Source organism: Hylobates moloch, unplaced genomic scaffold, assembly GCF_009828535.3.
Source record: "Hylobates moloch isolate HMO894 unplaced genomic scaffold, HMol_V3 SCAFFOLD_18, whole genome shotgun sequence".
Taxonomy (NCBI): Eukaryota; Metazoa; Chordata; class Mammalia; order Primates; family Hylobatidae; genus Hylobates; species Hylobates moloch.
This window is the reverse complement of record NW_026652293.1, coordinates 36,457,280-36,478,049: the sequence shown is the minus strand read 5'-3', so window position 1 is coordinate 36,478,049 and position 20,770 is coordinate 36,457,280. Positions and strand designations below refer to the sequence as shown.

The window sequence follows — 20,770 nt, the reverse complement described above, 5'->3', positions numbered from 1 at the left end:
AGTTATCTTATGTGAAATTCAGCTTCAGAAAACTATTTTACAAGGACTTCACTGCATCATTTCCTGGCTCTCCACCCATTGCTGGATAACTCAAGCTGCGAAAACATAATAGAAATGGAGTGTTATTACTGTGACGTGGCCCATAGATACCTCATCTGGACAGTTAGGTGGGCACGGCAGGCGTTTTCCTTCTTTTAATGTATTCACAAGTCTTGTGACTGTCATCTGGCCATGGGTTGGGCCTATCATTTTCAGGAACAACTATATAAAATAAAACCAAACAAAACGTTTAACTTTGCAAGTATTTACATAAATGCCAAACAGATTAAAGTGAAATTTCTATAATCTACTGGAAATTTAAGTAGCAATAAAAAGGCTTTTCTCCTTAGTAACTTTAAATAAAAATCCAAGATCCTTATTAGCTTTCAATGATCTGTCTCTAACCAATGTCTTAGACTCTACCAACCACTCCATGTGCTTGTGCTGGTCAAGGAGTCTGTTCCCAAGAAAATGATCTGATTTAGGAATGAAGGAGGCACAGACAAGGCTGGTCCCTACCCAGTGCTACCCCACTTAACTTGCTCATTTTCCCATAAAACTGCCCTTCATCTCTACACAGATAAGATCCTTGAGAGTCAAGGTCATCCTATAGAACTCCAGGCTCGTGAAAGCAAGACTTGAGAGATTCACAAATAACTGTCAAGTAGCAAACCAAGTTAAGTGGGAAAGTGACACTTTCCATTATAATACATTGATTGGATTCCATTTAAAAACAAAAGTTAACCAAGCAGAGGGATGGACACATTTTAAATGGGTACTGGATTCAAATGAAAAGTAGGACTTACAGCCATGGGACTAGAATCTGAATCACAGTAAGTCAGCAGCTCATGCAGAGTGACTCCAAAAGACCAGACGTCAGAGGCAATATAAAATTTAGATTGCATTAAACATTCTGGAGCATACCTTGAAAGGAAGCAGAACACAAAACTTCATTTCCTGGGAGACACACTCCAACCGACATTACAGGATAACTGAAAAATCACCTCTTCAGTTTTTCTTATAATTTAATAGAGCATCTGAGTGTGTATTATATGTTTTACACGTATCACGTATATGCTGCTGTGGTGCACATCGGACCTATAGTACGGTATCCTTTACAGGCTCTCGGTAGCACATATCTGCCCTAAAATAACACGTTAAGTCTGTGCTCTTCATTTCACGTGCTCTCGGTACGGGAGGAGGTGGCCATGTAATGATGAACCCCAGGTCTGATTTGCCTGCAGGCTCTAAATGAGACAGCAGTGGCCTCACTGCACAATGTGGTGTCGCTGCCAGTCCTCTTCCAGCATTACCTATTTTGCTGAATGACACCCACTTGCCCAAGCCAAAAACGAAGGCATTCCACCGCACCCAATCTCCTTATATACTCCTTGAACCTACTCACTTCTCTCAAATCCTACTGTCACTATCCCAGTCACTGTCCTCGTTCATGCTGTCACTAGCTCTGGCCTGAGCTGTTGAAGCAGCCAAATCAGACTCCCTGGCTTCAGACTCCCTGGCTCCAATCTTGTTCCCTTCATTCAATGGTGGTCTTTTTAAAACAAAGTCTCCGTCCTTAAACCCTCCAGCAGCATCCCATTGTTCTTGAGATGAAGTCCCAGCTCCAGGACTCAAGCTTCCTCCTGCAAACCTATTCCACGATCCGACCTCGCTGAGTTTCAGTTCCTGGGAAATCGACTGCTCTTGTGTCATTCTTCCTAGTCACGCATGCTGTCTTGCAACCGTCTGTCTAAACCCGCATGAATCTTTCAGGTTTCATCTGAATACTCATGACTTCCAGAAAACCAAGCCCAAACCCTTCTGTATGTTTCCTGTTCCATGCCATTGGCTGCCTAGCCTGTTAAACTCTAAACTCGGCCTACTTGTTCACCATATCTCCAGTACTGGCACAAAGCAGGACCTTGATGCCTTTTCTTAAATGAATGAATGAGTAAGTTTAGGCTCCATAAGTGGGAGAGGTCTATGTTTGTGTCCATGTAGGATGCACCTAGGGGAGTGCTGATTGGTCATGTGGTTATGTGGCAGGGTGTGGTAGAGATGTAAGCAGCCTCTCCCCTGGACAGTATTCCCGGCTGAGACATGGTTGTAGCCAGTGTGTAGGCCTTCTAACCTGGGGGCCTCTGGTGATTCATGAGACAGCCAGGTCTCCCATAGGTTCTGCTCTGCTCTGTCCAGGAGTTCCCTGAATCTGCAATGCCCACTCTGTCCTACAGCCTCCCTCTGCACGGATGTATTTAAGAAAAGAACTAGATCGTCTCCACCTGCTCACAGTTTTAAGAACTGCATCAGATGAATGCCCTCTCCTGGGAAGCTAGGAATGTTGAGCTGGTGGTTAGATTTCTTTCATTCCTTGGAAGACGGTGTCATATGAAGCTCAGTCATTTATATAGGCTGCTTTCAATGAAACAGCCTGAAAGTTGTGTTTGTTGAAGATAAATATCAATCAATTCCAAATGTTCTAAGCCTTCTCTAACCTTGAGTCAGGCCAGAGGAATGAGACACATTAATATAGCCAGAAAGGGCCTATTAAAACAGTGTAAACTCTATGAAGCATTGATAAAACCTAGTGGTTTGATTCAGTTACCAAAACACAGGGCTGTCCCGGTCATCCTTGACGGTGTAATACTCCTTATCGGTTTCAATTGCTTTGGTTAAACCGAAGTCTCCAATCTTCACTTGGTGTTCACTCTCAACAAGGACATTTCTTGCTGCCAAGTCCCGGTGAACGTATTGCCGAGAACCCAAATAGTCCATCCCCTGAGAGAGAGAAGTAAAAGTCAAGCACATTGCTAAAGTCACTTTAGATTGTATTATCTATCACTTCATCAGAAAAAATAGAAATGTCATTTCATTCACATATCACTGACAATTTTTTTGGTTCTGACTTTTATGCAAGAATATTAAGAACAAACTGATTCAAAGAAATACACGTTAAAATAACCATATTTAAATCCATTTACTTTCTTAGTAGAAGCTAACTTTTCATCTAAATAATGCAGAGAAAAACAAACTTAGTATAATTATCATAAACTTACCCACTTAGAGTCAAATTACAAACCAGTTACCCAGAACAGAGTGCCTGATGTCTTAATCTGTAACATACTGTCTTTATTTTTTACCTTACAAATCTGAACGGCATATTTTAGCTGCTGTTTGAGGTTAATTTTGTTCTTGTTCTTTGGAAGATATTCCTTAAGGCTTCCCGAAGGCAGAAATTCCATGATGAGCTTAATACCGTTTCCTCCTGTTTAGAAAAAACACCCATCAGGCTGAGGCTGCCAAATGAGGGAACCACGGGAGAGGCAAGGGCGCAGGATATGAGACAGAGGCCCTGAGGTGATGCCAGCTTCGCCCCTTCATTACAGGCATGTTACTTGACCTCTTATGCCTCAAGATCCTCAGTGAATGGAGATGGTAACAGTGGTGTGCCTACCTCACAGGCATAAGCGCTCACTGAGAGAACAGTCAGAGTGCTCTGTAAACCACAGGCAAATGATCATTTTCAAAAATTACCATCAGCTCACTGTCAATTTCACTACCATGAGTAGATGCTGGCTTGCAAATAAGATACAATTATTAGTAAATAATACTTGCCACTTTGATTTAGACAACTAGAAAATGAAATACCCTGGCTAGTATTGGATCAGAACAGGGAAGTGGGTGGAGGTACAGTAGGAATCAGTTTCATAAGGCATAAGTGCAAGTGACATGGAGAGACAGTGCTGGAACCAGCCCCTGGATGGAGGGGGCCTGGGTGGCCTCCTCAGGAGCCCTGCAGCTGCTGAGGGATTTGACAGTACATATGACTTGGAAGCCTTGAGAGTGTGTGGGAACCACCAGCTAGCATGTCAGATGCCCAGATAAGGCCACAGGCTGCCTGTTTTGCACTGGCCTTTATGACCCTGGACAGTCACCAAATCTTTAAACCGGACCCCAGCCTTGCACAACATACCGTCTTCTGTGCAGATTCCTTTGTACTTCACAATGTTCTCGTGATAGAGGTTCCTTAAGATCTCGATTTCCTTTTTCAGATCAGCTATGTGGTTACCTCCACTCTCAGGCTTCAGAGATTTAACAGCCACCTGCTCCCCTGTATTGTCCCCTTCGGGGTCATACCTGCAGAGCTCAACCTTCCCAAAGTGGCCCTGGAGGGAAAGATGCACGTGCTGTTGTCAGGGAAGCCCCAGCGTAGGCCACGGAACACACAGAAGTCTCGCTCCTCACAGCCGTTCCCCCGAGGGCCAGGGGTTCTCGCTGTCTGGCCTTGTAGGCAGAAGCCTCTCACCCGGACTGTACCTGCTCATCACAGCCCCCTTGCTCTCTTGGCCTCACAAACTGTCCCCTCAGTTACTGAGCTAAGACAAAGTAGCAGGTGACGATGAACCAACTCATCAATCCCAATTTCTATGACCACAGGAAATGAAGGTTATTTCTGGGCCTGCAGGACAACTGCCATTCTCTGAAAGCCCTGGGCTCACATTACAGGACAGGCCCCACAGCGTGGCTGAAAAGAGCAAATGCATGAGGAGTCTTTAGAAGACGTGAGATCAGGTTCCAGCCAAGCCACCTGACAGCGACACTGGTGGCCAAGTCCCCAAATCGGAGCTGGCTCCTGATGCACTCGCTGTATACAGAAACCGGCCCAGGGGGACGGTGGGAGGAACTAAGGATGCCATGCTTCGGACAATGCCTGGCACAGAGACTGGCACACAGCAGATCCTGGAGATGTATCAAGTCTGTTTCATTAACCAGACTACAGAAAATCTGTATAAAGATACGAATCTCAGTAGCTTCTCTAGTCACAATTAACTATTTGGAAACTCCCATTTAAGGTCCAAAGAAAAGCTGATATTCTATTTTGGGATTCTGTGCAATAAACCTATCCCTGCTTTAAAGAGCCTTACAGGGCTGGGTATGGTGGCTCATGCCTGTAATCCCAGCATGTTGGGAGGCCTCCTTGCTTGAGGCCAGGAGTCTGAGAGCAGCCTAGTCAACATAGCAAGACCCCATTTCTACAATAAAAAATAAAAAATATTAGCCAGCATGGGGGCATGTGCCTGTAGTTCCAGCTACTCAGGAGGCTGAGGCAGGAAGATTGCTTGAGCCTGGGAAGTTGAGGCTGCAGTGAGCTATGATCACACCACTCACTCCAGCCTGGGACACAGAGCGAGACCCTGTCTCTCGGGGGCAAAAGAAAAAGAAAGAGAGAAGCTTACAGGATATATACGCCCAGGAAAGTGAGAGGCAAGGATTTTCCTATTCCACCATATCTATACCTACTCCCTCATCTCTCCCTCTTTCCATTCTCTTCTGTCCTGTAGAGAAAACTCCAAGTCTCTCAAGGGAGCTGCCCAGAGTCCCGTGTGCATACGCAGTCATGCGTGCAGGCAGGGACATGCATTCCATCTGTGTCGCGTGTCACATGGAGAAAGACACAATCCCTTGTGATGAAAGTGGCCCCCAAATGCAGTAAGGTGCTTTTGCTCATGGACCTGGCCCCAGAATGAAAAAGAATGGAGAGCAGCTGTACATGCAGAGAGTGGCGCTGTGGATGGCGGAGGGCTCTGCCATCAGCAGCAAGCAGCACGGGTGTAACTTACCTCCCCCAAGTCACGGATCCTCTTTAGGAAGCGCTTTTCAAAATGTGTGGGGTCCACTTCAGTTGCTGGTTTTTTTTCTGAAACAATATCTGGATCTAACAGAAGAGAAAAGAAAATAGAGTGAAAGGCAGGCGATTGCCAGGGATTGCCACCCAGGCTCCTGTTTCTCCCCAGGCTGGGTGAAAGCAGCACATGGCAGGTCTTACTCTGCTCTTCAAGCTTATTAATGTCTCTCATGATGGCTCGGAAGAAGGGCCTCTGATTGGGGTCGTAGTTCATGCAGCGGGTCATGAGGTCAGCCAGCTCCTTACATGATGGCGTCACCGGCCTGCACCGGCTTTCATAGAATCTCTCTTTCTGTAAACGAGAGGGGCACATGGAAGAAACCAAAGGAACCACCTACAAACTTCTCAGCCCCAGGTCAGGTGGAATCGCCAATGCCTCATTCGATTCTCAACATCTCCACTTACAGGTAGATTTCACAAATGTTTGTTACTGTGGCCTTATTCTTGCAAGGGGAAATCACAGTCCTAACACTGAATAGTCCAAATCCAAGGAGACTGGGCAGTATAGCCCAGTCCCAAAAAGCTTCATTCAAGTAAAGGCATGCAACCTTTCTGGAATACAATTGGGCACCATGTACAAAAATCTTCAGATTCTTCAAACCCTCTGATGCATTAACTTCAATGACTGAATGACTCAGAAATAAATCAGATATGAACAAATATTTATGTACAAGGATGTTTCCTGCAGAATTAGACAGAACACTGGAAATTTGAAAACTTAAATGCCAAATATAAAATTAGTCAAGTAAATTAAACAAAACAATTAACTCTTACATTAAATTTGTAAAAATTATGATTTAATCTCACAGGAAAGCACTCACAGTATTAAATGAAAAAACTCAGAATTTTATATAACTCTATCTAGCATGGCCCCAATTTTGTTTAAAAAAGAGAGATACAAACAGGCTGGAAGACAAAATGCCAAAGTGTTAACAGTGGTCAGGGATGACAAGAATGCAGTGATTGCTATTTTCTTTTTTTAATAGTTTCATTTTCAAAATTTTCCTCAACTGTTAATTACTTTAAATTTTAGAAACAAGAACTTATGCTACTTTTGGAAGATGAAGTGAAACCACTGCATTCCAGTTTCTACTTCCTAGCTGGACTTCAAGGGTACTAAGTTCCTCTCTAGTCCCTGTGGGCCCTCGGGTGGGGTGAGGTGGGCAGGCCCCAGAGGACAGGGAGGAGGGAGGACTGGAATTAAGGAGCTGAGAATTGCTCTTGTCCTTGAGTGTCACTCACACATCCCTGCGTCAGTGCAGCCTGCAGAAAAGCCATCTAAACCCAAGGGGACTTAGGTGGAGAGAGACCCCTATCGTATTAAAGACAGGTCCTTCCTTACACCACCCTGTATGCTGTTCAGCCCAGGGTACGCAGCACGTGCTCGATAAATACTGACTGATGACAAAGCGTATGTTGTTTCATTTTCAAGGATCCAAGGAAGTTAAAAATAAAAATGAATTTCCCAAAAGCCTAGGCTGAAAATTGCAAATAGCAGATCTTCTGTAGATCTGATGGTTTCCCTGCGGGTTTAAGATCCTTTCCCAAGTGCTGCACCATCGTTAACTGGCAAGTCGTAAAGGTTCTACCTCTTCAATATCTCCCACCCTGCACTCTGGACTTCCGCTGCCATTTCCGGACATGGGGCTCCCATTGCTGAGAGCCTCGGGGCCCCTCTCTCCCTCCAGGTCTCTCCTCTGTCCATCCCAGCTACTGCATCCAGAAGAACATCTCAAGGCCAATCTCCAAGCCCCTCCCTCCTCCACCCAAATCCTTCCTTGTCCCATGCCACCCCCAGTAAAATGTAGGCTCTGCAGCCTGGAATCAGGGACTTTAAAAATCTGAACCCAAATGGCCTTTCCCACCTGATCACTGTTATTCCTTTCCCCACTCCAGACACTCAAGGCCAGGCACACCAAACTACCCAGGCTCCCGGCACAGCACTGGAACCAGGCTCTCACAGCCAAAACTGATGCCTGCCCCCTCTAAACAACAGGAGCACATTCCAATTACAGTCACTGAGATGAAGGGACAGTGGTCTTTCATTGTGATTTTTACTACTTACCCCTTTTTCCACAGGTAGCTTTGGAGGAGGTCCACACCTCGCCTGTTTTGCATTCTAGCTGAGGAACCCAGGTGAGTGTTATCTGATCTGTCAAATGGGAGTAATGACACCATCCTACCTAATTTGCAGGGCTCTCAGGATGACACATTCAGGTATTCTTTCTGGAATTCTTACCATTGTTATTTTAGCCTAACTCCCTACCATACCCTAAGGGCCTCAAGGGAAGGCAAGGCCTGTATCTTATTTTATTGTGAACCTCCAACTTTTCCCAAGCTTGATGCCTGATACACAATAGGAACTCCATACATATTATATTTGTGTGGTAATTTTACTGAATAACATGCACTTAAAATCTCAGATAAATAATACTCTAACATCTATCGAGCTTGTACTGTATGCCTGTCACTCTATATGCATTATTTAATCTTCACAACAACCCTATAAGTAGTTACTGATTATCCCCATTTTACAGATGGTGAAACTGAGGCTCATGGAAGTTCAGTTACATTTGTGAGGTCACACACCCAGTAGGCCTGTGAAGAGATTCAAACCCACGCCCGTCTCTTCCCACAGTGCCAGGCTTCCAACAACTCCTGGGAAGCCCACGAGCGCCTGAAAGCCCTCACTTGCCTCACGCCCTGGGAAACACCTGCTCACCTCAATCAGCGTCTTGTCTTTCAAGGGGATCTCGCCATTGTAGCAGATTTCCCAGAGCGTGGTTCCAAAGCTCCACTTGTCAGCAGCCACACTCAGGTTCTTGGAGTCTTCAACACACTCGGGGGCAATCCACGGGATTCGTTCAATGCACTCTGGAAGACAACAGACATGTTGACGAGCAGTTTCTGGGATCTCCTGGGGATTCAATTACTGTCACTGCAGCCAGAACAGTGAGCCAATGAAGGAACTACTTCAAGCAGTGTGCCCAAACATGGCCCATGGCCACATGAGCCCCATGGGGGGCCTGCAGGCGTGCAGCCCTCCAAGCCTTGCCCAGCGCCTCTGATACATCAGTCTGGGTCACAGCCAGCAGATGGGTGCCTGCCTCCAAGCTCCCCAGGAGGGTCGTGTGGAGCCAGGCTTCTGAAGCCCTGGCCTTAGGATCAGCAAAACATCCCAGGGTGGGGGCCATCACCCAGGGCAGGGGGACGAACGGGGGCTCGTTCAAGGACTTAAGAGAAGGCAGGAGATCAAGAACATCCTGGCCAACATGGTGAAACCCCGTCTCTACTAAAATACAAAAAAAAAAAATGACTCTCTAAAAGGAGACCAACCCCAGCCCAGCCCTTCTCTCTGCTGACTTGCCCCTGACTCGGGGTGGGACACGGGGAAGAGAGGGGAGACACACCTTGCCTAGACAGCACCGTAATGGGGATGCCGGGGTCACTGAGCTTGATGAATGGGCCACACTCGCTGTCGATGCCCTCACGGGCCAGGAGAAGGTTTTTAGTACACACATTTCCATGGACCAGGTCTTTATCCTCCTGCAGAGTAAAAAGGTCAAGTTTAGCCAAGCTGCTCCTTCCCGCACTCTATTTCCAACCCTGGTCCCTCAGGTCATCTCCTCCTACCCCCAGCTACAGCCAGATCTGGACAGCCTGGCCCTGCTGCCAATCATCTGTGTGACTTAGGCACATCACAGGTGCCCCTTGGCTCCAGCTCCCTCATCACTGAATGCAGCTAAATAGTGGGGCATATCTCATTGGGCTTCATGAGCGTGAGCCTGATTAGAATCTGTGAAATGCCTAAACAGCTGACCCGTGGTGAGCATTCCACACATCAGCTACTACAGATGCTGGCAGTTCACTCATTCACTCAGCACGTACTGCACTGCTTTCAGCCTTGCCATCCATACGCTGCAGTATGCAGGCCGGCCCTCTGACGTGCTAACATCTCCCACCAAACAGAACTCATGTGAGCACAGGAACAGCCCCAAACGACCGTCTTCAGTAAGCACCAGGCACACCTTTGTTCAATCACAGAGCCCTGGCCCCATGGAACCCCAGGACAGGCCCCTCCAGCTGCTTGGCTAGCACCTCCTTCCTGCCACCCCTCCCAGGACACTCTGGTTTCTGGTGGGACCATTATGGACATCAGGATGTTCTTACCAGGTAGCTCAGGGCACTGGCCAGCTGTTTGGCGACTTTGAATTTCCATGGTGTGGTGAGGACATCGCTTTTCCGGTGCATGAAGAGATCCAGAGGACCCCCTTCCACAAACTCTTCCACCATGATATCTATAGGCATAAAAAGAGCCATGTCTGGAACCTGTGGCACACTCCTCTCCTTCATCCCCTTACAACAGCCCACTTCAGTGGACACTACTCAGCCTCAAAGTACACAGGTATCCTTGGGGGGTGCAAAGGTGCGGGGGCTTCAGAGCTGGAAAGGCCAAGTTCAACCCCAAGCTCTTCTTCTAAACGGGTGGCACTGAGCAAGTGACACCTCTCTGAGCCTCAATTCCCTCATCTGTAATAACAGGTGGCGGCTAAATGTCACAAGCCCTGGAAAGCCTTGGTGGAGGGCCTGACACAGAGAACAAGGGCTCTTGGAACAACCGCCGCCACTGCTGCTGTTCTACAACGCACTGTGACACAGAGGTCAGGCCGCTCACACGGCAAAACTTCCCTCTCAACAGGACGCCCGTGTGAGGACACGGAACAGCTCACATTGTCGGACTTCACAGGGAAGAAGGCACTTAGGGTTAAAAAAAAAAATCACTCTTCTTCCAAACTTACATGTCAGGAACTCAGAGGCCAAGGCCACCCCTCCATCTCAGTGTGCAGCAGCAGCCCAAGGGCCCACCGGCTCAGTGGCTTGACAACTAAGAAAAGGCCAAGCCTGCCTGTGGTTAAAATGAAGGCCAGTCCATTCGAGGGGCCAGCGTCTTGCTGCTTGTGGGGTGCGCTCACCTCGCTCACCTGCCCAGAGCTCCTTGGGCCTGACTCTTGTGGCCTTGACCTCATTTCACCCACCTCAGCCTCCCAGGTCTAGCACAGTGTAGGGTTCTTGCCAGCGTTGGCAAGAAAACATTACACAAATGAATGAAAAGCCATCGGTTTTAGTTCCACCTCCACTATTAACTTAAGCAAATGACCTGCTCAGTCCCTCAATCTCCTCAACTGCAAAAAGAAAGGCAAGAAGCCTGGGCAACGTGAGGGTTGGAAGAGCCCCCACCGTCTCCACAGCACCCAGGCTCCCCAACCAGGCCACGCACCCCTACGAAAGAGAACACACTTACTCTCCACGTCGCGGACACAGACGCCGTAGAGGTACACGATGTGTTTGTGGGAGACCTGTCTCATCATGCTGGCTGCCTCGAAGAAGGCCTGTGGGCGAGCAGGACATAGGAATGTCTCAGGCCAGCCTCCAGGGGGCTGCTCCCCAGGGGCTCTGTTGAGGGGAAAGCCAGTGGGCCCAGGAAAGCTCACCACTGTTGCCACCCCAGGCCCTGAACATCAATCCCCTGGCCTTGGCTGCCCAGAGGCACTGCCAAGCCTTGTTCTCTAGGACAGCCTGGCAGGGATGTGAGGTTTATTTAGAAAACCTAACAGGATGCAGGGCAGGGCTGGTGGGAGAAGCTGGCTACGAATTTTCCCACTGGACACTCATGCCCACCTCTCTCTCTTCCTTTCAGCTCTGGGAAATGCTCATGTTTAGCACTATGCTGGAACCAAGGGGAAATGAAGGCAGCCGACCTCTGCTCAAGAATTGACTGTGTCACTCTAACAGTCTGTGGGGTCCTGGGTGAGTCCTTTTACTCCTCTTGGCTTTCACTTTCCAGACTGTGTGGTGAGAGCCATGGACTGTATCAGGAACTTTGAACCATCTGGCCAGAGTCCTGGGGCTCCACAGCACGGCCACGTGGACCTGTCCTTAGGAAAGGTGGGGGTTGGGGGTGGAAGGGAGGGCCCAGGCTGAGTGTGAGGAGCTGCTCAACCCACCTCACTTACTCTACATGCAGGGTCCACTAAGATCATATGTGGAGAAAAAAAATTCTGAGTAAAAGGCAAGTTTGAAAACCACTGGGCCACAAGAAGGGCAAGAGTTCTTCTCAACCCATTGTGTTCCACTGGCTCCAGAAACGGGAGAGGGGAGGGGAGGAGTTCAGAGGAAGACACTTGCCAGGGAAATATCCCTGTGGCTGGGGTCTAAGACTTTGAGGATCACTTTTATCTTCTTCTCTTCACAAGTTCCTTCGTCATCCTTGTAATCCATCAGGGTCCCAGAGTAGATGTGTGTTCTCGTGCCTCTCCCAAGGTGCTCACCCTGAGGGAAGAAGCAGAAGGCTGGGTGACCTGTGCCCTGAAGTGATGAACTGTCTGGGAATGGCTCCTCAATGGGAACATGGACTATCAATGGGATGGGGCAATGACAAGAGGGCTCCCTGCCCCAGCCCATGGTCCCCAGCGCCTTGTCCTTGTCAGGCCTCCAGAGAAAACAACAAACTATGTGGCCAAACACAGTGGTGACATTTGCTGGGCCCCAGGAGACAGTCCTCCTACTCCCTAAACGGCTCCTTGCTTTCTACCCCCAGGAACAGCCTTTGGCCAAAACACAGTCCTAACACGTCAGGACACTGCAAACAGGGCCATCAACAGCCAGCCACATGGGCCCCACCCCAGGCCTCCAGAGAAGACTCGAGAGGAGCCCCCAGGCAGATCCTTTACTCACAGGCTGTGCTACCCTGTGAAGAGGCTTGCAAATCCCAGCTCTACTACCCGCTGGCCATGTGACATGGGGGCAATCTCTGCCCACTTTCTGCAAGTGGAGGTAATAATGGTACTGACCTCACAGGGCTGTGGTAAGAATCAAACCAGGAAACTGGGATGGAGGCTCCTGGTACAGACTCAGGCACACGGCGGGGTGCGTAGAAACCCATCTGGTGGGCCCATGTGTTATCTGAAGCCCTCTGGCACAGGTAGGCACAGTTTCTCACACTGGAACCATCTGTTTCCCATCCATCTATCCAGTGTGTGTGCTCATGTGTGTGCATGCACGCTAGGATTTAAAGTTAGTGGTGCAAAGTACACCTGCATTTGCCCTGGCAGCCTCACAGAGGAGATGGCAATGTGAAGATGAAGGTGGAGACTGGGGTGATGTGTCCTGGATTTCCTGACATGTGAAAGGGAACAATACTCCCAGATGAGTGGCAGGAGGACTGAATGAGATGATCCTTGCAAAGCCTGGCCATACCATGATCTATTTCTGAGGACCCTTCCAGTTCAAGTTGCAATAATTCTGATTTTAAAATTCTTAATATTTGGAAATCGAAATGGGATTCACGAAACTTAGGCAATGTCAAGTTGTTGATATTAGCCCCACAAAACTTGTAACCTGAAGGTCCATTATTCTATTATTTGAGGACCCCCTGGAAATGCAGAAAATGGACTGTGGCTGATACCTAGGGAATCAGTCTTATCCCCCATAGGAACATACACCATTGTTAATCAGGTATATTAATTTGCACAAATGCCACCATTTGTCATCTGTCAGAGCTGAATGGCGATGCATCCGCCCTGTCTGCTGCATCCTGGCAAGGTCTTTGGCTATTCATTAAAGCTGCATCTGTCATGAAGTGATCCATCAAGGTTATGGGAAGCTGTATTCCCAGAATATCCCGTAAAAGCCATATGCTTTCAGAATAATTGCTCTTCCAGTGGCCAAGTCATGACACCATGCTGTCAGGATTCTGCAGGGACCCACAAAGGCCCATATGGCCCACTTAGGCCTCCTCTGATGCTGTTCCCTCCGCTTTGCCTAACTAATTGAGCTCATCCTCCAGGAGGAGACCCTGATTTTTTTTTTTTTTCCCCCAGACAGGGTCTCGCTCTAACACTGGCTGGAGTGCAGTAGCACAATCATAGCTCACTGCAACCTCAAACTCCTGGCCTTATGCAATCCTTCCAACTCAGCCTCCTGAGTAGCTGGGACTACAACTGCATACCACTGCACACAGCTAAATTTTTCTTTTTATTTTTAGTAGAGATGGGATCTCATTGTGTTGCCCGGGCTGGTCTTGAACTCCCGGGCTCAAGCGATCCTCCTGCCTTGGCCTCTCAAAGTGCTGGGACGACAGGTGTGAGCCACTGTGTGAGCCGCTGTGCCTGGTCCGGGACTCTGCTTTGATACTGCTTCCCCCAGGAAGCCATCTCTGTCTTCTCAAGATTAGGTCCACATCCTGCTGTACTTCCCTACCTTGGAACTTGACTCTTGCTAATGTGATTACCCCCTCAAAATAGACAGGAGCCTGCTGAGGCAGCAATCGTGCCTGGCACGTGTAATGCTTGATCTCTGTTGGCTAAGTGGATGTGGAAGGCATGGAGGATGGTGGTTACCTGCTTGGAGGCTCCAGGGGAGGGAAAAGAGGCAGGCCCCACCGACTATGTCAAGTTCTACACAGAAAAGAGGCTATGAGACTGTGGCTCTGGTGACTGTAATCTCAGGACACAGCTCTGACACCACGAGAGGAACAGAGAACAATGGTGGGCCTTTGGTGAAGAAATGTACCACGAGGGAAGTGAGGCAGTTTAGCTGTGGATTTCCACTCCCTCAAGCCCCACCCAACAATCTCGGGGACTCACTGAAAAAGGTAAAGTAACAAACCCCCAAGTGCCACTCTCCCCAGGCTCCTTCACAGCAGGCAGCTTCCGCCTCACCCTCCAACACCTCCAAGGCGCTGCCATCTCCCAGGTGGTGAGTGGCCCCGTGCTTGCTTCTCTCCAAGGCTGCCACACCATCTCCCTGATACCCCAACGCGTGGCTCTACGCAACAGGGCTGGGGAGCGGCGGCAGAACAGAAAGTGGGCTTTCCCTGGGCCTCACACCACCAGCAACAGCTCCAGGGCAGCCCCTGGGGAGATCCTGGGCCCCCCCTCAGCCTGTAGATTCTGGGCAAAAAGGCCTCCAAAGGCTGGGATCTGTTTCTCAAGATAGTTCTCCTTCAGGCCCAGACTGTGCATGTCCTCTTGTTCCCTCCCTGTGTTCTCTCCTCCCCAGCTCTGCTCCTTCTGGAAGCATCATCAGAAAGTGCAGGACTGAACTCTGGAGGTGCTCTGTCACACAGCCTGCTGCAGGCAGCGAGGGGTGAGGGCCATGCTCCCCCGAGGAGAGCCACCTCCTGCCCTGCCACCCCCTCAGCACTCCCTCACCACAGAAGGTCCCTGCAGTTCTAGGGAACCCCACAAAGCCTGACCAAACCACTTACCTCAAAACATGTCTCTGAGGAGAATCAGCAAGGGCGAAGAGGATGGAGGCAATGGTTGTACAGCTTTTGCCACCAAAGGAAAGTCTCCCTGTTCTTTTTCTGCTAAGATTTCCCCCAAACACAGCCTTCCTTCCCCCAGATCCCCAAGCTGCTCCACCGCGGGGAGGCAGGACCACAGCTGGCCCACACCCTGCAGCCTTGACTCACCTGCACCAGATCCTTCTTGAGGATCCGATCGAAACTCAGCTGGCTCATGGGGTAGACGGGCTGCCACTCCTGGGCTTTCTTAGTAGCCACCAGCAGGTTGGAGATTTCTGTGGAAGAGATTGGAGGAGTCTGAGCACAGCACCCAAGATCCGAGCTCTCAGACAGCCAACGTCTGCTGAGCCAGGGCCGTGGGACTGGTGTGCGGGTGCTTGCTGCTTCAGTCATTCGACAACTGTTTATGCAATAGGCACATGGCTCCTACCCTCCAGGAGCTCACAGGGTAACGACAGAGCCAAAACTCCCAAATAAACAACTAAATGGAAAGCTACAATTTGTTCAGCTCCTCTAAAGAACAGGTGTGTGGTGCTCCAAGGTTGGCACGGCAAGATCTGTTCAGTTAAGAAAGGTCAGAAACAGTTTCCCTAACGAAATTAAAATTCAAAATGTAAGACTGGAAACTGAAGGAAGTCAGAGACTGTCTATCTTATTTTCTGCTCCACCTCCACAGCCCGGTACATAGTAGGCACTCAATTATTATTTGTTAAATGCGTGAATGAATGACTGGCGTCTTTCTAAAGGATGAGCGCTGTGGAGGGAAGAAGCAGTACCCGGGCCCAGGGCATGATGGGAACCAGAGGAGGAGGTGAACAAACGCTGGTTTTGAGCCAGAATATCAGGGCAGGGACCCAGAACAGTGCCCTGTCTGAAGCTCGTGGTACCAGCAGTGCCTGACATGGAGGAGGCGCTTACCAAATGCCCCCTCAATGTGCAGGTTTAAGTAGACTATCCCCCAGAGTCTACTGATTCAAACAGCAAACCCAACACATTACAAAATCCTCGAGGCCAGGAAATCTACAGTCCACAGAAATCACCTTTCCCGCCATGGAGCTACAGCAAGGAAGGAGGTTAGCATAAGGCAAGAAGGGACCTTCCAGATTCTGACTAGCAGGGGAAAACGTATTCCGGGAATCTCTGAAGACTTGTGTGTATTCATCAATTTTATTAACTGAAGCAGGAATATTAGCAAAATGACAACGAACATGCATTTCCCTTCACTTCCTCTTTCCTGCACTAGAAGACAATAACCAGTTAGGGGAGAAAATGTAGCCATTCAAGTCCTGATTCCTGGACTGTAACAGAAGGAAGCTCCTAAAAGAACCTCTGTAAGAACAGCCAGGCACAACCCATAGAGGCCACCACACACACCGCTGGGAGGCAATGGCTGCTGAGTGCCGGGTCCCTGCACAGGGCCACGTCTCTAATCCCTGCTATCCCTCAGGACAGGGCATTCTTTTCCTTTCTAATTTTTTAAGCTCACATATTCCAACTGTTTTCTCCGTGCCAGCCGCTGTTCTATGAGCATTATACACATTAACTCCTTTGTCCTTATGACAATCCTATGGAATACACAGTATTCTTATCCCCATTTTATAGATGAGAAAACAGAGATTCTGAGAGATTAAGTAATTGGCCCAAGGCCAGGCAGTTCATAATCTTAGGATTCACACTGAAGTCAGAGATGCTGTAGTCTCTACCCTTCCCACAACATACCTGGCCCTAATCGGGAGAACAAATGTGGGTGCCAGAAACAGGGCTCAGGGAGAGGCTCCCCTTGTTCTCACATCCTGGGCACTCCTTTTTCCAGAGGCTGCTCCCTCCATACCATTTTCCTGACTCCACCCTGTTACCTGGGGAAAATCCAATTCAGAGGCAACTCAGGCTCAACTCAACTCAGGAGAAAAGGCATCAAGAAGGGGCCTCGTGGCTGGTGTCCACAGGCAAGAGGCCAGGCAGCAGAGTCACTTTGGAAATGAGAGGGGGATGGAACCGAAGCCATTTATGGACTATTCCTTGCATGGGCACTTCAGGGAACATGGCACCAGGGTCAACAATGTGAATGGGGGAAGCCACAGTGCCTCCATGAAGGTTTCCTCACTAGAAAAATGGGGGCCACAGCTGTGTTCCTCATAGGGTTACCGTGTGGATGAATGGGATGACGCAAGGGAAGGGCTGCCTTCAGTGCCTGGTATGGAGTAAAACACTCCCTGACTGGTTGCCGCCGTGATTATGACTGGCATTATATCTTAGTCACTGTCATCATCCTTCCTGTGTCATCAGGGTTCTGGAGTGGGAGATGGGCAGTGGAGCAGGACACAGGACACAGGACCAGAGATGTGGGGCCTGCTGAACCGTCACGCCCACTCTGAGTGGCCTCCTGCTTTTTCACTTTGCTTTTTATTTATCCCATGAAGAGTTTCTTAGTTGCATTTTCAAGTGAGAAACCCAGATCAGGGTCTGGCTATCAAAACCCTGTGGTTAGGAGGGCAGAGGAGCTGAAGAACCCAACACAACATTCTCATGTCTAATTTTCACGATTTCACCACTTCTCTAATTTGCACATGGCAGAGGGAAGAGAGAGAGCTTTGGGGGACCTGTGTAAGGAGGCCTCACACACAGGCCTTATTCTTACTCTCCCAAAGCCAGGAGAATCGGTCCTAGGCTGATGGATGTACCTTTCCAAAGACACTGTGACTTGGGCAGGGTGGGGGCGGTGGTACAGAAGGAATCACTGGACTTGGAGTCAGACAACGCGAGTTTAAATCCCCACTCATCCTCTACCTAAGTGATCTTGGGCATGTATAATTGGGATAACAACATATTCTGGGTTATTTTGAGGACTAAATGACTTAAAACATGAAAGATCTCCAAACAATGCCTGGCAAATTGTAAGCCCTGCTCACATGATAGCAGCCATTCTTATTAATTATTGCTACTGCTACACCTACTACCGATACTACTAGCTACATGGCCTTGAGCAAGTCACTTACCATCTCTTAAGTCTCAATTTCATCACCTTTGTAATATCTACGAAAAGCTGCTGTGTAGATGAAATAAATGAGGTAGGTACATAAACTGCCTGGGCCACAGTAGGCACCCACCATCCAGCAGCTCCTGCTACCTGGTTCACTTGACAGGCATTATTCACACTGACTCCGTGCTGGGCACTGTCCTCCCTACGAGCCCAGAGTGGCGAGTGAGACTCAGGTCCTGTCTTAAGAGTTCACAGTCAGGTGGGAAAGGCGACAGGAAACACATTCAGCACTGAGTTTCAGAAGCCTCACCTGGGGTTTGTTCGAGTGTGTTGCTGTGAATAAATAGGGCTGTTGGGCTTTAAGGTTTTAACTCATTCTGAGGTCTCACAGCCAAGTGGTAGATGTGTTTTTACCTTTGCGGAAAATCCTCAAGCATGAAAACAAAGGCTGCAGTTATTCTCTGAGCCTGGCAGGAAACCCTATCTGATCAAGAACACAAGTCCTTCCTCTTTCACCAAGTTCAGTGACAAGCCCCTTGCTGAGACCAAAAACTGATTCAAACATCAAGAACCCAGGTCCCCTTCTATCCTGGTGCCGCTTCCTCTGCCCACCCCTGGTGGTGTGAGGGTTCACGGACACGTTCGCTTGGAAGAACAAGATGTGTCCCAGATAAAGACTCCTCAGAGGGTCCTCCTTTGACACTTGTGGGGCCTCAGTGGCAATCGCGCTGCTCCTTCTTTGAGGCCTTCCTCCTTCTAAGGGAAGAATCTGACGCATGCAGGGCAGCATCTTGAGGTGAGGAGCAGCAAAATAAACAGTTCTCAAGAGCTAGGGCACTCAGGTTAGGCCTGGCACTCAAGCCCCTCTTTGACGCTGACCTTTGATGAGACCCACTTCGCTCTTCTGGGCCTCAATTTTCTTATCTACAAAATGAGACAGTTGACTGTGTGATCTCTATGTGTCTTTCCAGTCCTCACATTCTAAGAGACAAATCCACCTGCAGAATATCAGTGACACTGTTCAAGAGGCTAACAAGAAACAGCTGAGTGGCTCACCCCTTGGATCCATTTCACTCCCCGATCCTCCCTGGCCCCCACGGCCTGCAGGATAAAGACCCAGCTCCATGGCACAGCACTCAAGGCCCCCACACCCTAAGCTCAGCCTCACCTGTCCCTCCCTTCCACCTTCACCTTCATGGCAGCCCCCACCCGCGCCTCTGTTTGCACGTGCCGAGATGCCCTGACCGCACTGGCAACCTCCCACTCATCCTCCCACACTCAGTTCAAGAGCTGCCTCCTCCAGGCAGCCCCCTGGGCCACGGAACTCAGGGATTTTGAGCATCCCTTTCTGTTTGACTCCGGGGTATGATATCTATGTTGGTTAAAACACCCATCACAAACTGCAGTGGCCTCATTTACCTGTAACATCAGCATCAGACTGGAAACCCCCAGAGAGCAGGGACTGGACCTTATGCATTTCTGATTCTTGCATCTGATACAGTTCTTGGCCCACAAAAGATGGGCCAGGAATATCTCTCAGATAAATAAACAAGTGACAGGAGACCTCTCGAGGCATTTTATCTTAAGGAAGAAAGAAGTGATTTTCTGCTTCCTAATGCTGAGCATGCCTCTTTCTGCAGCCTAACGAGATGCTGAGAAAGGTAGATGCCTCTTCTATAGAAAATGCTCACACTCAAGGGATTGGATGTGAGCTGGGCACAGAAGTGTAATTAAACTCAAGAAAAAACACCTAGAGGCCAGGCGCGGTGGCTCACGCTTGTAATCCCAGCACTTTGGGAGGCCAAGGTGGGCGGATCACGAGGTCAGGAGATTGAGACCACGGTGAAACCCCGTCTCTACTAAAAATACAAAAAAAAAATTAGCCAGGCGTGGTGGCGGGCGCCTGTAGTCCCAGCTACTTGGAGAGGCTGAGGCAGGAGAATGGCGTGAACCCGGGAGGCGGAGCTTGCAGTGAGCCGAGATTGCGCCACTGCACTCCAGCCTGGGCGACAGAGCAAGACTCCGTCTCAAAAAAAAAAAAAAAAAAACACCTAGAAACTGTGGGGAGGGTCCACTTTGTTTAAGCCAGCCAGCATGTTTTGGTCGATCTGGGTCTCAGCACATTACTGATGGGATACAGCCTGACTCTGGCACAGGGAGACGAACCTCGGGGCTTGGGCTGGCAGCAGCGTTTTAGCATGAAGCTGATGTTATCTGTGCGCAGGATCTGCTTCTTGAGGTGGCTCATGAGGTCTCCCAAGCTGGGGAAGCTGCGGTCCGAACCGTGCAGACTGTAGCGGCCCTTCTGCACCTCGATCTGAAAGTTCTTGAACTGCTTCTGGGCACCCTGCACCTGCTATTCAGGAAATGACCAGAAATTACACGTTTAAAATGGGGTCAGGCATGGGTATGTAAGGTATTAACATTAGGGGAAGCTGCATGAAGCATAAGAGAAATTTTGCAGCATCTCTGTAACATTTCTGTAAATCTAAAATTATTCAAAAATAAAGTTTATTATCAATAAATAATCCAACCAACAACTAACTAATAAAACAAGGTCCAGGAGAAGGAATTGATAAAAGGAGTTAATACTACAGCAGACACAGTAGCTATTTCTACAAAAGCGTCACTTGGTTTTTCACCTGTAAGATCAAGTTCATGAAAATCCAACCTCATAGGATTGTTGCTACAATTATATAACATGGTGTACTGAAAAACTTAGTAAGCCCTTTATAAAGTCCAGCAAATATTATGTATA

The 20,770-nt window shown here is 48.8% G+C and overlaps 1 protein-coding gene across 6 annotated transcripts in view; it reads right to left on the bottom strand.

Moving 5' to 3' along the window:
- Nucleotides 1-20,770, bottom strand: part of JAK1 (Janus kinase 1) — a 235,316-nt gene that overhangs the window by 2,329 nt on the left and 212,217 nt on the right. For 5 of the 6 annotated variants that reach the window (XM_032137308.2, XM_058430812.1, XM_032137307.2 and 2 more), the window contains 14 exons: nt 20,179-20,368; nt 15,201-15,307; nt 11,912-12,055; nt 11,028-11,115; nt 9,896-10,023; nt 9,136-9,271; nt 8,448-8,599; nt 5,867-6,017; nt 5,661-5,755; nt 4,013-4,205; nt 3,180-3,304; nt 2,645-2,817; nt 846-963; nt 151-261 (listed from right to left, as the gene is read on the bottom strand). In XM_032137308.2, coding sequence (XP_031993199.1) covers nt 151-261; nt 846-963; nt 2,645-2,817; nt 3,180-3,304; nt 4,013-4,205; nt 5,661-5,755; nt 5,867-6,017; nt 8,448-8,599; nt 9,136-9,271; nt 9,896-10,023; nt 11,028-11,115; nt 11,912-12,055; nt 15,201-15,307; nt 20,179-20,368 — 1,911 coding nt within the window. The remainder of the gene's footprint in view (nt 1-150; nt 262-845; nt 964-2,644; nt 2,818-3,179; nt 3,305-4,012; nt 4,206-5,660; nt 5,756-5,866; nt 6,018-8,447; nt 8,600-9,135; nt 9,272-9,895; nt 10,024-11,027; nt 11,116-11,911; nt 12,056-15,200; nt 15,308-20,178; nt 20,369-20,770) is intronic. The other variant, XM_032137309.2, reaches the window with a different exon arrangement.